Here is a 14,539-nt window from a genome sequence, read left to right as displayed (position 1 = left end):
TGTACTTTTGAGCAGTTTTGATGAAACAATTATCTTTGGGTTAAGTGTATTGAAAAATACACTTTAAAAAACTGGCATTTTGATAATCAGTTTTGTGTTTAGATTTTTTAAAACATACATTACATTAACAATTAAAAAATGCCTGTGTTATGTTTAAGCCATATTGGATAAATATAGAACACATGCTGGGTTAAAATGACCAAATGTTGGGTTTTTGGTTTGCAACCATGGGTTACAATAATCCAGGAGTTGGATCATTTTGAAGCCAGCAGTGTGTTTACCCAACATGGCTTAAAAATAGTCCAGACATTTTTAGAGTGAACCCAAAAATGCAAGCAGTTGACTACCAGAGTTTATATTAGTGGTTCTTGAAGATAGAGTATTTATTAAAAACATACAGAAAAAAAAAATGAAAAGATGGTCAGTAAAGGTAATTAATGTAGCAAGCAGATCAACACTAGTTTGCTATAATCTAATAATGTTTGTAAATCTTAAGTTAACCTACTGTGTATAAATCTGCCATTTTTATAATTTTATATTGTGGTCTCTAAGATGAAGGACAAAAATGATATAAAGTTACACAAGTGGGTCTTACACCTAGCAGTGTACAGGGCACACCTGATTATAAAGCACTTTTGTGGAGCTCATGTCGTCTCCAAATATGATGTTTTATTCATTCAGGATTCAGTGGATGAAGACATGTTAATATAGATCAGTTGTATTTATATACATTTAAATGATTCAAATGATTCATTTTCAATATTTTATAATTACATGGCTACAATGATTTAAAAACACATCAACTTAATAATTTAGATCCTTTGTGTAAAGGGTTTACAACTAACATAATGGATCAATTTGTCATCTTAAAATAATAAATAATAAAAATGTACTTTACAAAAATCTCCTTTTGACATGTCCTTGTATTGTGTATTGACTACTAAATGTATACAATAAAATGAAAATAAAAATGTTAACATGGTTAACAAAGTTCTGAGTTGATATTTGCTCCTTCATCAACATGAAGTGCATTGTTTTCTGCTCCATTGTGTGTGCTTGTGTAAACTGATTATACATTATAAAATAATGCACATATTGGGGCGGCAGTGGCTCATTGGTTCATGTAGGTTGTCTACAAACCAGAAGGTTGGTAGTTCAATCCCTGGCACCACCTGACCAAGTGTGGTGGTGTTCTTGAGCAAAACACCTAACCCCAGCCGCTCCTGACGAGCTGGATGGTGCCTTGCATGGCTGACACTTGCCATTGGTGTGTGAATGTGAGGTAACTTGTGAAGCACTTTGGATGGCCATTGGTCTGTGAAAGTGCTATATAAATGCAGTCTATTTACATATTGAAAAATTACAATGAATAGCATTGATATCAGCGATTGGCCATCTCGTTCTCATTCATCTGCTGGTCATGTTCAGTGAGGTCTGAAGAACTCTGTGAGTGTGCAGGAGTCATCTGAGCAAGACCAGAGTCTGTGTTAATATCAGATACATCTGTCTGAGGATCTGCCACGTCCGTCTCAAAAGCCTCGTTTATCTGACCTTGTCTATGTCGCTTCTGAATGTCCTCAAAGATCTGAAGAACCTTTGTCGAATCACAACAAATTTGAAGTTAAATTCAGAAAACATTGCAAATATTTAGGCCACCGTGCTGGAATGAGCATATGTTACCTTGGATTTAGGAATCAGTCCGACACGGAAAAATCCAATCTGGCCGCTTTCAATTTTGGTACAGTCTACTACTGTTGATGCAATATTCTCTGGCGATGGCCCATCACACAGCACTCCATCTACCTGAATATCAATAATGACATTTTAGTCACCCAACGCTTACCAGGCATGTTGTAAATCTGTTATAATAAATGCCCCAGTACCTTGTCACCAAGTTTTGCATAAACCTGGTTATGATGAGTTGTGTCCGCTTCACCAGTAGGGTTGGCGGATGTGACGGCAATGGGACCCACCTTGTCAGAAAAACATTCTTCTTATTAATGAAAACATTAAATTCCATTAAAGGGCACCTATTATGGAAAATCCACTTTTTCAAGGTGTTTGGACATAAATGTGTGCTTCCAGTGTTGAACACAACCACCCACAATGAAAGAATCCACCACTCCTTCTTTTTTAATCCCCATTAAACGAAAGCAGTCTCATTAGACAGGTTGGTTTGATTCTCTTGTTAATGTGACATCACACAAACAAAGCCCCGCCCACAGCCACTGACTGACTGGTAAATTTTACTCAAAAGCTTTTCTGAATGTGTTTGTGAGCACATTGTAGTGCAAAGATACTTCTGATCCAGATTGTATTCATAGGAATCTATTTTTAACCATCTAAAATGGCCCCACCCATTTAAAATGCTCCCACCCAGATAAGGACATTTTTGACATGCTATAATACATAATCTGTGGGCTATTTGGAGTTGAAACTTTACAGACAAATTCTTAGCACACATGAGACTTACAGTTTGTATATTATATCTTGTAAAAATAGGCATAATAGGTGTCCTTTACCATACACTTGAGTAAAAAACGTAAGACTTACTGAGTTTATGAGATGCGTAGCAACTGTACAATCAGGATTTCTTATAGCTATGCTCTGTGCCGTGCCAATATATTTTGATGACTCGCCCAAACCAAAGAATTCCATCCATGGAGCTTAAAGGATTGAAAATGTTTGGGTTAGACTGAATTTCACAAATTACAAGACTAAGTGAATTTGTACTGGTTCATCAGGTTCATCACGAATATCACAGAAGATACTCACCTCTCGCTATAACTAAACTAATGGAGGATGGCCAGGCTGCTTCCATGAAGTCCCAAAGAAGAGGACTGATCTGTTGTCTGACGGGCTCCAACTGATTTATGGAGGAAATCCATAAGGACATGGGACGCTCCTTAGCCTGTTTCTTTACCCTACAGTGGTACATTATAACCAACATCAAACCACTAATATGAAGCAACAGAAACCAAAGACTGTAATTGAGCTATCAAAGGTTGAACTGACTTATAGGCTTTCTCAACGGCCTGTGGACGATTGCAAGCTGCCACAAGAACATAAACCGTGTCTGTGGGCATTCCACATATGCCCCCATTCTTCATTATTTCTTTTATGGAAAAAAAGAAGACGAGAAAGTCTTTACTGTTGGCCTAGACACATTTATTTCATAGATGCACAGACAATAGTTTAACCAAAATATTTATCTGTACTTAAATTTTGCCATAATGACTCACCTGCAATCTGTTCAACAGATGTGGACTTCCTTGCTGAAAGATGAGGACAGAGGTCTTTACCACCTCCGAAGCCTTTCAGCTTGATCCAAGGATCTCCGAATGGAAGCTGTGGACTCTTGAAGGTGCAGTTAAAAATGCTGGCCAAGAAGATGTAGAAGCTGACCAACCCGAAAATAATCGTCACGCCAATATCGTAGCCGTAGGGCAGCACGCCTACTGCATCCAGTAAGAAACTGATGAGTATGAGCTGGAAGGTGAAGGCATAGATGAACCACGCCTTGTTGAGAAATAGAGCCCCGGCCGTCACTAACACATTGAAGAGCATGAAACTGATGATTCCCACAGCTAAGTGGAAACCGCGGACGTCGCCGTAGAAACCGCCGAAGCGTGTCAGTCCCCACACTGTCCACATGACACCATAAAGGATAAAAGTTGTGCTCTCCAGGGTCTTGCCCCGAGCAAAGGCCACACAACCACACAGCAGGTGCAACATGCCACCCGAAACTACAGCCCACGGCAGGATCAGCACTGCCAAGGGGTGTCCGCTAGAAACAGAGGCTGAAATTGAAAAAGCAGCCAGGACACTGCAACCGTGGCCCAACACTTCAGCGTCTGCGTATTTAGAAAAGCCTAGATAGGGAGCGTGGAGATCTTTGTCATGGGTGTGTAGGACGAACTGATTGCTGTGGGCCAGCAGCTTCCTAAATATACCTGCACCTGTTGGTATCTTGTTTGTGGAAGCCATGTTGTAAAGGGATATGAAGAGCACAATGGCAGAAGTAACAAAGATAGCTGCCTGTACACCTTGCGTCCCCCTTTGAAAGAAGCTTTGTGGCTCGCATGCTATTGCTATACTGTACGCCACAAAGAACAGTTGGTAGACGGTGTTCACTAATCCCCCTTGTAAGTTAAACACAGCTAGAATAAAAAACAGCACAGACAATACCACGGGAAACGGCACTGAGGAATAGGGTACCTGGCCTGTCTGGTCCACCACTAGGGCGGTATAACCCTCTGTGAATCGCAGAATAGATGTAAAGCCATAAAAGGTGGCTGAAAGGGTATCCATAGCCCTGTACATCTTCACACAAACTCCCAGCTGAAAGACAGCGGCGGTCCACAGCCACGGCACGTGACCGGCAAAAAGTGTCGGCACCACACCGAGCAAAGGACAAGCTACCACGCTAGCCGACAACAAGTTCATGATAATTCCGATGGCCGCGATGTCATTCGCCTCTCGACTCTGTAATGGTTTTCTGCTATCTTTGTTTAATAAACCTATTCCAGGTAGCTGAACCTTTCTCCCTGTGACATAAGACAACAAACGCCCGCTTCCAAAGTATGCACAGACGACACAGACCATGAAGTAGCAAGCAGCAGTGGGCTTCTGTCCAAAAGTCGAATCTGCCAGACCGGCGATTTGGTGGCCACACGCTAAACATATAGACAAAGCAATAAACATAAGGACGACCTCATGCTGTACAACAGCCACCACACAGATAACAAGCAGTGCCAGGGTAAAAGCAGCGAGGCCTGGCACCAGGGCATCTCTCAGCACATTTCTGCCTCTGATGATATTCTCTCCTGATAGTATGTGAATTAAACCTGAACCGCACCACAGGGCTGACACTGTCAGGCACAAACTAGCTAAGAGGGATCTGTGGGACTGAATCCGTAATACACCTAGAGAGAAATAGAGAGAGAGAGAGAGAGAGATTGAAAAAAACTATTTATTCACTTAAAAATAGGGATGCACCGATACCACTTTTTTGGAATACGAGTACGATTATGAGTACTTGCATTTCAGTACTTGCCGATACGGAGTACTTAATAAAAAACATGATTTAAATTTACAGGTAACAGCTTTAGTCATATAATTTAACAAAAAAAAAAACAAAGGACTAGTTTTCCAGTTTGTTGTAAACTCTGCCTCTTTGGACAACACAAGAGGCATTAACCCCTTACACGCCGCTCAAACATAGACATTTCTCAGACCGTGGTATCGATTCCAGGTATCGGGGGACTTTTAACGAGTACTTTAGAAAATGTGGTATCGAGGCCGATACCCGATACCAGTATCGGTATCGGTGCATCCCTACTTAAAAAGTAAATAAAAGAAGTTCAAATGAAAGATGTGCAGCTACTTTTTGTGCTCCAATAAATGGTTTCATTGGACGCACATTCGGTGAAGCGGTTACCCATTTGGTCAGAACTTTACTTCTGGTTTCTGATTGTTTAATGGTCTGACTAGTTGCTAAACTGAACCCATGAACAAATACATTGCCGAAAATAGCAAATGTTTGGTTTCCTAGGTATTCTACGTGTTGTTTATTTTGCTTGTTATATAAGTAAACTACTTTAAAGGACTTTGTTTTCATTTATTCTTAGTGGAGTTTACCAGAAGTTATGTTTTTTTTCACAAAAGCCGCTTGTTCATGTTTTTACTGCTGAAACCATCTATAGTGTCACCACCAACAGAACTACAAGAGCGACTGTTTTCAAACAGGTTTCCTAAACTCTACCAGTGTTACAGTATTTCAGGTGGGGCAAAATTTCCTAGCTTGTTAAAGATTTCTATCTTTTTCACATTAAGATAGGATGTGAAAATTGTTTATCATCAATTACCAGTATTTATTTGTTAATTAGCCTATACAGTTTTTATCTGTAAACAAATACCAATTATGTTTTTGTAATGTTGCTCTTAATAAAATGAATATAATGGTCCAATTACAAACATTTTTTTTTATTATTAGTATAATGTACATCTTATGAAACATTGCAACATATTCAATAGCTTACTATAAATATGCGGAGTTTCGCGTTTATGCTTGGGGGGCACCTACCTGCAAACAAGGGTACTGCATGCATTGAGATTAGGGAGAGAGAATGTGGCTTCATGGTTTTTAAGTATGGTTTAAATGAACAAAACTATTTAAGTCTTAAATTACTCAGTCTATTATATTTAATATTAAGATTAGGCAAATAAAATATCAATTCTCATACTGAATTAAAAGCTCAGACAAAATCATAATTAGCTCTGGTCTGGTGGGTCAAACTCTGCCTATGACTGTATATTATAATTTTTATATTATAAATTCTCTTTATGCCTATACAGTTTTTTTCTTATAGCTATTCTGATTGTTTTTTTTTAATCTGATTTGCAATAATGCAAAAGTGTGAAGAACACTAACTAATTATTTTGGAAAATGTCTTTAAGTAAAACACTATAACAATTTGACCTGACTAATAGATTCCCCAAATAAATGTGCTCATATGAAAGTTAATTTTTGGTCTGCATGATCTATATGTATAACACAAAATTGTTCATGTAATGATGCGTTGCACATACCAGCATAAGCCAGAAGAGCAGCAAACAGCAGAAGCAGGATTCCTAAAGCTGTGTCTGTAATGAACGGATGATCTGGGGAGCTTGCATAGTTCTTCACCAGCAACAGTAAAGAACCTGCAGAAGATATTAGCATTTATTATAAACTTTAACTCTTCAGTACAAACTGTACGAGGAAACATACAGAACTTATAATATTGTGTTTCAGGTTAGCCATGAAGTTAATACACAGTGCACATGCTAGATTTGCCCTCTACTGGTAAAGTCAATACAAAAACCAAACAGATAAAAAAAATACATTTATAATAAATCTAACTTAATATAATTACATTTTATAATTAATAGATTGTATTTCATACATTTTAATGCAATAACTTAATGTATAAATATAAATAAATGTATTAAAGTAAATCTATTCAGAATGTGCTGAACTTTTTTGTGAGCTGTAAATATTCATTTCATAAATATTTGTAATTCTCAAAAACCTCATTTTTTGCTCGCTTACCTCCAGATATCCCCAGAATCCCGATAGAGAAGTGTAATGAATCAGAATGAACCTCTGTCATCTTGACATCAGACGCACAACATGCACGCGCTGGGCTTTATATCCTCTGGTGTCTGGAGCGGTGACGTCACACCCCAGGCAAACAAAACAGCCATTCAGTTTCCTGCTTCAGTGTTTTTCCAATTGCGGTATAAGAAAAATCCCTTTATTATGAAGACAATTCCTTTTTTTATTTCTTTTCATGTTTGTTTTAACTTGACCAAGGTTCTGGCTTATTTTAGCCCATTTAATGTTTATTACGTATAAATGTAAATGGACTAAAATCATTTAATGGTTGATATATCTGGACAGTTAAAATACATTTAACATATGTATGAATAATTAAATTCATTAAAATTCTTGATTGAATTCATGATTGAATTTATTGAATTATTAGATATGTTAATGCACGTGATATTTATTTAAAATAATAAATACTATTAATGCAAAACATAAACATATAAATAAAGTGATGTTTACGATGATAAATTGACAGATACATGGTTAAAATGAAAACAAACATATTTGGGACACTTATTTTGAAATATAAGTGAAACATGACCACAGTTGGTATGATGTAATGCACCTGTTGTTGTGTTACCTGTGTGATCATTATATACCAGCCTAATGTCTGATAATCTGATAATAAGATTAGGAGCATCACCATAGCCTTAAAACTACTGCAGTATAGGCTATGTGTGTTTGTTGTTGCTGTAAATTATCCATTTCCTGAAACAACTAATATTAATTTATAATACTGAAACTGCTGATTTCAAATATCATATTTAATTATTTTGTACTGGGTCACAGTTAAGTGTTTGCTTTAGTACAGGGTGGTTTATAAAATAGCAGTATAAACACTGGTGGATAAACGGGAGTTCATGACTCAGCATTAAATAAACCGACAAACTTTCATTATTTCCTTCCAGGCAGCTTTTGAAATAAAGGTGTGGTATTGAAGTTGTACACGCCTTCATGGGAGGATCTTCACAAGCAATATAAAGTGTCTGCTTGACTCTCTTGTCATTGTGTCCTGAGCTCATACATTCAGAACAAGAAAGCAAATTCACTTCAGAGAAAACAGCTTAACAAGGTAAGTGCTACAGTACAACTGCATTTCCAAATTTGATAAATCTCAAAACTGTACATACTGTATGAACAAGTCTGAAACTTCTTATCATGATGCTTCAACTTCACATTTAAATTTTTTTCTGTGATAAAGAGATGTTTGTGAGAATAAGTTATATTTCTGTACATTTCTATAGTATTTTTACTGCAATGTTTTTGTCAAGGAGCGTCTCACAGATAATCTGTTTAGCAGCTGTTTACTTCTTCTCCCAGGAAACAGTGATGTTGACAGCCTCTCCAAGGACTTTGTATAAACAAATAATACTGCTAGTGTCTTTGTACACCGTTTATGTGGTCTTGATGTCGTCTTTACAGTCCAGAAATGTCATTTATTTGTGTTTGATCTGTTGGATAAGATGGCCAAGCGTGTAGCTGTGATCCTGTCAGGCTGTGGTGTGTATGATGGCACAGAAATCCACGAGGCATCTGCTATAATGGTGCACCTGAGTCGAGCAGGTGCTAAGGTAATGCCATAATGATGCACGTATACACGCTTACGGCAGGGTTATGTGCTAATAAGACGTGTGTAGAGTTCTATTCAGTTCTTAAAAAAGCAATAAAAAAGGAAGCAAATAAAAGGAAAGCAATGAGTCACATCATGTTACATCATCACTAAGCACAGAAGGTTTTGAGTCTGTTTCTAATGCAAACAAATTGCACCTTGGGTTTTGCATAATTGAGACTTAATGAGATTAACAGAGCACACTTTGCATCGCAGGTTCAGATGTTTGCACCTAATGTAGAGATGATGCATGTGGTGGACCACTGCAAAGGGCAGCCTGGTACAGAGAAGAGGAACGTGATGCAGGAGAGCGCCCGCATCGCCCGGGGGGATGTCACAGACCTGGCCAAGCTAGATGTCACTGCCTTTGATGCACTCATCATCCCAGGTAATAACAATGTCATTGCCATTCATAGAAATTATCAGGCTAACAGTTTCATTATAGAAGGTACCCAAGTCAGATCTATGAGTTTTGTAGCAGTAGTCAAGTTGCCAGTAGATGTTTGTTATTATGGTCTCTTTGGAAACGTGCTGTTGTAAAAAATGTAAATTAAACAATTTATGTACATACAGGTGGGTTCGGAGTAGCTAAAAACCTGTGCGATTGGGCCATTAAAGGAAAGGAGTACTCCATCAAACCCCAGGTAGAGAAGATCATAAAAGATTTCCATAAAGCAGGGAAGCCCATGGGCATGTGCTGCATCTCACCTGTGCTGGCCGCTAAAGCCATTCCAGGTTGTGAACTCACCTTCGGCCATGACTCTGAGTGTGACATGTGAGTATGAGAGCGATATCTCTGTCAGCTTTTAGAGGAATTAATCCATCAGATCACTAATCAAGATTTTCTCTTTATTGCGTCTGCAGGTGGCCGCATGCTCAAGTCGCAAAATCCATGGTGGAGATGGGCTGCAAACACATGAACAAAAATGTCGATGAGGTGCATGTTGATAAGAAAAACAAACTGGTGACTACCAGTGCATTTATGTGCAATGCTGCCATCCATGAGGTCTTTGATGGTCTGGGTGTTATGGTCTCAGAAGTTCTTAAACTTGCTTAACATTTCCACTGTAGAAGTGTAGACATTTCTACTTTAAATGTGTGTATACAATTTGTTTGGAGGCCAGAAGATGACTTTAGTAAAATTTAGAATCAACTGAGGATTGTAAATGTTTGTGTTTTTGTGATTAAATATACATAAAATTGAGTTTCTTCTTTGTCCCTTCATTTATTTGCATTTTCTTTATTATTATTGTGTAAATTGTAGGTGTTCTTGCCATTAGACAAGAAAATAGAAATAGAAAATTTACATGTTTCAGAGAAAAAAGCAAAAAAAAAAAAAAAACATTTATCCATTCAGAAGTTAAGATCAGTTACACAATAGAAAATAACTGAAGCTGCATAAGGACAATCTTGCACTGATATATTAATCATATTTTTTATTTCCTTGTAATTTCTTGTGTGACCAGTTGTGACTCAGCAGCATGAATAATTTATTATATAAAACATTTTCAACATTTAAAAAAAGTCTTGGAATCCTAAAGTGTAATAGTAAACAAGAAAATAGAGGAAATTAATTAATGTAATAATATTTTCTACCCACTGTGGCGTTTGGGAAACTGCTGAAATAAGAATAGTTCACCAAAAATATGAATTAATATAGAATCATTTTCATATTTTGGTAAATTGCTCCTATAAGACAAATGTACTTTGTTCATATTGCTTTAAAAAGAACAGTCTGATTACAATACTTTACATTGTAGACTAAAAACACTTTTTGTACCAGGCTGTATTAATTAATTTTCTACTGTAAATTTGGGCATTTTTACTCTGGGGTTTATGGGAATGATTCAATTTTTGAGCCAGTCTCTAGCAGCCAGCTGGTGAATTTTATTAACTTCCGTGTTGGCTTCATGACAGACAGAGACTGTAAGCTGCCCTTGGTTAAAACAAACAAACATTTTAAGCTGAAACAACCCAGGATAGGTCCCATCTTGACGCAACGATGGGTGGAAAATAACCCAGCTTTTTGTATCTATCTACACTAAAGTTTGTGTCTCACAGCTTAACATCTTAAACACAGTAATGTGCTAAAATTATGTTGTGTAGTTAATAATGGCAGTATGGCAGAAAAAATATTTAGATTTTAAGTTGAAGATGAAACACAACACAATCTTGGGACACGGTGTTGTTTTTAAATGTCTATTGAGCTATGATAGCTATCCTACTGCCTGCTATCCAGAAAAAACTCCCACCAGGTATTGTTGTGCTGACACTCACAGTTAATTATTTATAATGAAGTCATGTGTCAGTAAGCAATGACACTTTAAATATCAAGTCATGTCAAGACTTCTATTTTAATATTGTTCACAGCACTGTGGATGTCTTTAATTCTATAGCATAGGATATTTCAGTAATATTATATTTTAATGTCATTTTACCACATGTATAAAGTGTACTGTATATATTGTATAAATGTTTTCCCATATAGTTTTGTTGAATGGCTTGCAAATAAATCAACAGAAAACCAAAAGTAAAGCTGAACAATTTATTAATAAAAATCAGTTACAGGTCCAGAACAAGACTAGTCAAGTTTAAGGCTAAATCAAATCATTACATTTTAAATAACTTATCATTTCCCGAAAAGCCTGGAAATTACACGATTACAATACACAGGTACATGTGTACTTCTTGTGAAGAAAAATAATGAAATAGTTAAAGCACCAAAATTATGTATAGTGTATTCAAAGTGCTTATGTTGATCATTTTGCCAAAGCACCCATCTTAAATATACTGTAATCCTTAATTCAAGCCTCATACATTGAAGCTTTGCTTAGAAAAGTGCTCGTATTTGTCAAAACCACTGACCAGCACCGTAGCAGGGAAAGTCCTGGGCCGTTCAAGGTCCTGCCAGGAGAAAAACACATTCAGCCACATCCATCATGTTGATGTCTAAATATATACAGTATGAGAAATAGTTTTTATTGAGTGAGAGATATTTGACCTGGATTGGATAAGTACACGTGGGTACGTAACGAATGACATATCCACAGCGCCTCCTGTTGGACGTGTTCGGATCACTGGCATGAACCAGAAGTCCATCATGGACCTACAGTAAATAAAAACAGGACTCAAACAATGAATGCTCAGATATGCAGCAGTGATTTATGTTAAGGAGTTTTTACTCACAGACATCTGACCAGCTAACAGAGGACATAAGACTGCTTTCTCAGTCTCCACCAGCTCTTCTGGGATTTCTTGATTGACACTCAACATGTTACCGGCTCGTTTGGATTGGTAATGAGGCAGAAGACCGGAATGATGACTTCCTGTAAGATATTCAAAGAAAATTCACTGATTAAACACTTCAAACAAACCCAAAAATATAAAACATTAAAGCATGATAATACATGATAAAGTGATACTTAAGGGTAATTTATAAACCTTGAATGAACTCTGAAGTTGTAGTTGAAATCATTTTGAATTAGTTTCATTACTACACAGTGACTTTTGTCTATTACATTAAAATGTATAAAAAAAAATTTATGCCGGTTTTGTTGAGGACAAGTTTAGGATTAAGAAAGCTTTCCAAATCATTTGTACCTGGAATAACCTGCAAGGCTCCATTGTCCTCGAGTGAATCGTCCAGGGCAAGCCAGACTGACAAAACTGGACCTCCATCAAAACCCCAGTACCTGAAACCAACATATGATGACTTAGAATACCACTTCTAAAATAAAAAATATAAAATACTATTTAAACATTTGATTTACTTCATGTCCTGATGCCAGGCCACAAACGGCATGTCATCTTTCTCGTTGGAATCTGCTTCTTTTTTCCCGTCACAGTGGTTGATGATGGCATTATTCTGTCGCTTTTTAGTCACTGGATATTTGCAGATGAATCTGGAGTCGAGCAGGAGGACGTCCGGGCCCAAAGCTGCTGTCACCACCTCTAGAAGCTTAGGGTGCTTGGCGAGGGCCATTACCCAATCACACTCCATATGAATGTTGTGAAGGCTGTAAGCGGTGTATTCTTCACCTGACAAATAAAGAAGAGCATCTCTGTTATTCCAGTCTGAAATTCAGGGTCATGGAAAACCTGGAAATAGCAGGGCATTTTAAAATGAATATCCTGGAAAGTCATGGGAATTTTGCATAATGAATAAAAATCAGAGTAATGTTCAGCCAAACTCACCGTGTTTTCTCTCCAGCTCAGCAAAAGCGTCTCGAGCCTTCTGGAGCTCCTCTGCACTCAGGACAGAAAGAGATGACAGATATCCCTGCTCCTCATACAGGGCCTTAATGTTTGCCACGTCCATGACTAAAGATACCTGCTGGTGAATCTTCTCAACCTTGACTCAAAGATTTGACTGAATGTCAGCTGTGTAGATTCAGCAGCGAGAAAATATGTTTATACCTGTGAATAAAGTATTAGGAGAGAGAAAGATTGAGTTCATTCTCTCTCTCTCTCTCTCTCTCTCTCTCTCTCTCTCTCTCTCTCTCTCTCTCTCTCTCTCTCTCATTTCCTTTTTTTGACATTTGAAAACCTCCTTGTTTTACTTTTCATGCTTTCTCTGTTCTCTCTGCTTATTGAGGACAATTTATTTTAATTTGTTTATTCAGGAGCAGAGTTAAATAAAAATGCTTCTTTGTGAGAAATGTAATAGGAAAAACATCTAACTCCTGAGTAAATGGGTGGAGGGCAGCTGGCCATGACCCAGAGTGCATACAGAGAGAGTACTCAGGGGTTTTCAAACACATTTTCATTGCATGACTATATTCAGGTTACCATCAACAAGAGGCACACAGCTTACCTGCTAAACTGAACGTCATCAAAACTGTGAAAAAAGATGACAAAGACAGGTTAAAACTCACTCAAGACAACACAGAAACCCAGAATCGTATTTAGTCTAATATTCCAGATCCTCAAGTCAAAGAAATACCTGCTTCTGCTTTGGCTGCTGCTTTCAAGGGATTTGTTCTGTTTATAATATGCATAGATTAGGCTCCTCCTCCAATGAAACATCATCACATATTTATTTAACCTGTCACACTTTGAAGTTATTTTGGGCATTTCCCCCTGGATTTGGCCTACCCAAATTCAAAAGCTTCCCATACCCACATGCAGAGGTTTACATACAAAAGTTTGGTATCATTTTACAGGAAATCCTTTGAAATTACATAAAATTTTGTTTGATTTCAGCAAATGTCAGCTTACAGAGGAAAATGATTTTTTTCTCTATGATAATGTTCCAACTGAAGAGAGGAATAATAACATGTTTGTATTCATTTTCTGCCTAAATACATTTGAAGTGTTCCCATAACCACATACAGTGGATTAAATGCAATATCTTTATATAATTTTACAGAAAACCCTTTGAAATTACATAAAAAGCTGCTGTTTGTGACGAATATTGTTATTTATGTTGTTTTTCATATGATGAACCACCAAATTTTCTTTTTTTGTGTTATAAAGAATGGTCTCTTTAGCATGTTGACTTCAAAAGTTATTTTTATTTTACTAAAGGGAGTGAAAATACATTTTTCATATAAAAGTACTTTGTGTTGTTTTGCACATACAATAAATAGCAAGGGATTATTCATGCACACAACCAAAGAAAATGCTGTGAATGGACTCATTATGTAGAGTAGGACCAAAGATAAAAAGATGATGTAGCATTTGTGGCTATCTGAGGCAGCTCAAGTTTTACGTAAATTTACAAAAGACCATGTTTACCTTATTATTCATTCGACGATTGCTGGATAAGTGATAATAGA

General features: G+C 37.1%; 3 protein-coding genes across 4 annotated transcripts; 1 reads left to right on the top strand and 2 right to left on the bottom strand.

The window, feature by feature from the left end:
• Positions 1-425: 425 nt before the first annotated feature.
• On the bottom strand, positions 426-7,203 carry LOC135749494 (uncharacterized). The gene is made up of 9 exons (XM_065268086.2): positions 7,094-7,203; positions 6,592-6,705; positions 3,243-4,925; positions 3,016-3,115; positions 2,776-2,924; positions 2,554-2,666; positions 1,884-1,973; positions 1,681-1,803; positions 426-1,594 (listed from the first exon to the last, which is right to left on the bottom strand). Exons 1-9 carry the CDS (start codon positions 7,152-7,154, stop codon positions 1,382-1,384), a joined length of 2,646 nt encoding a protein of 881 aa, XP_065124158.1. The 5' UTR covers positions 7,155-7,203; the 3' UTR covers positions 426-1,381.
• Positions 7,204-8,093: 890 nt separating this feature from the next.
• Positions 8,094-9,972, top strand: LOC135731153 (glutamine amidotransferase-like class 1 domain-containing protein 3, mitochondrial). Its single transcript, XM_065249107.2, has 5 exons — positions 8,094-8,225; positions 8,617-8,724; positions 8,979-9,150; positions 9,336-9,537; positions 9,627-9,972. The coding sequence occupies exons 2-5, from the start codon at positions 8,617-8,619 to the stop codon at positions 9,817-9,819; spliced, it is 675 nt and encodes a 224-aa protein (XP_065105179.2). The 5' UTR covers positions 8,094-8,225; the 3' UTR covers positions 9,820-9,972.
• A 1,377-nt stretch (positions 9,973-11,349) lies between these two features.
• On the bottom strand, positions 11,350-13,727 carry LOC135731154 (probable alpha-ketoglutarate-dependent hypophosphite dioxygenase). 2 transcript variants are annotated; one of them, XM_073812150.1, is made up of 7 exons: positions 13,576-13,690; positions 12,957-13,142; positions 12,533-12,800; positions 12,363-12,454; positions 11,949-12,088; positions 11,764-11,868; positions 11,350-11,666 (listed from the first exon to the last, which is right to left on the bottom strand). In XM_073812150.1, the coding sequence occupies exons 2-7, from the start codon at positions 13,078-13,080 to the stop codon at positions 11,574-11,576; spliced, it is 822 nt and encodes a 273-aa protein (XP_073668251.1). In that variant the 5' UTR covers positions 13,081-13,142; positions 13,576-13,690; the 3' UTR covers positions 11,350-11,573. The 2 variants fall into 2 exon arrangements, with proteins under 2 accessions (XP_073668251.1, XP_065105180.2); XM_065249108.2 differs by having other exon boundaries at positions 11,351-11,666; positions 12,957-13,178; positions 13,576-13,727.
• Positions 13,728-14,539: the final 812 nt, after the last annotated feature.

This window comes from Paramisgurnus dabryanus, chromosome 16, assembly GCF_030506205.2.
Source record: "Paramisgurnus dabryanus chromosome 16, PD_genome_1.1, whole genome shotgun sequence".
NCBI classification, from domain to species: domain Eukaryota; kingdom Metazoa; phylum Chordata; class Actinopteri; order Cypriniformes; family Cobitidae; genus Paramisgurnus; species Paramisgurnus dabryanus.
This window is presented reverse-complemented; position numbering and strand designations above follow the sequence as displayed.

Coding starts and splice junctions, on each gene's coding strand:
- LOC135749494 (XM_065268086.2), bottom strand. CDS start 7,154: ATGACAGAGGTTCATTCTGATTCATTACACTTCTCTATCGGGATTCTG. Junction 2,925..3,015: donor GCCGTTGAGAAAGCCTATAA/GTCAGTTCAACC, acceptor GTACCACTGTAG/GGTAAAGAAACAGGCTAAGG. Junction 1,804..1,883: donor ATGCAAAACTTGGTGACAAG/GTACTGGGGCAT, acceptor ATTGATATTCAG/GTAGATGGAGTGCTGTGTGA.
- LOC135731153 (XM_065249107.2), top strand. CDS start 8,617: ATGGCCAAGCGTGTAGCTGTGATCCTGTCAGGCTGTGGTGTGTATGAT. Junction 8,725..8,978: donor TGAGTCGAGCAGGTGCTAAG/GTAATGCCATAA, acceptor TTTGCATCGCAG/GTTCAGATGTTTGCACCTAA. Junction 9,151..9,335: donor TGATGCACTCATCATCCCAG/GTAATAACAATG, acceptor ATGTACATACAG/GTGGGTTCGGAGTAGCTAAA.
- LOC135731154 (XM_065249108.2), bottom strand. CDS start 13,080: ATGGACGTGGCAAACATTAAGGCCCTGTATGAGGAGCAGGGATATCTG. Junction 12,089..12,362: donor AGCCTTGCAGGTTATTCCAG/GTACAAATGATT, acceptor AATATCTTACAG/GAAGTCATCATTCCGGTCTT. Junction 11,667..11,763: donor CGTGTACTTATCCAATCCAG/GTCAAATATCTC, acceptor TTCTCCTGGCAG/GACCTTGAACGGCCCAGGAC.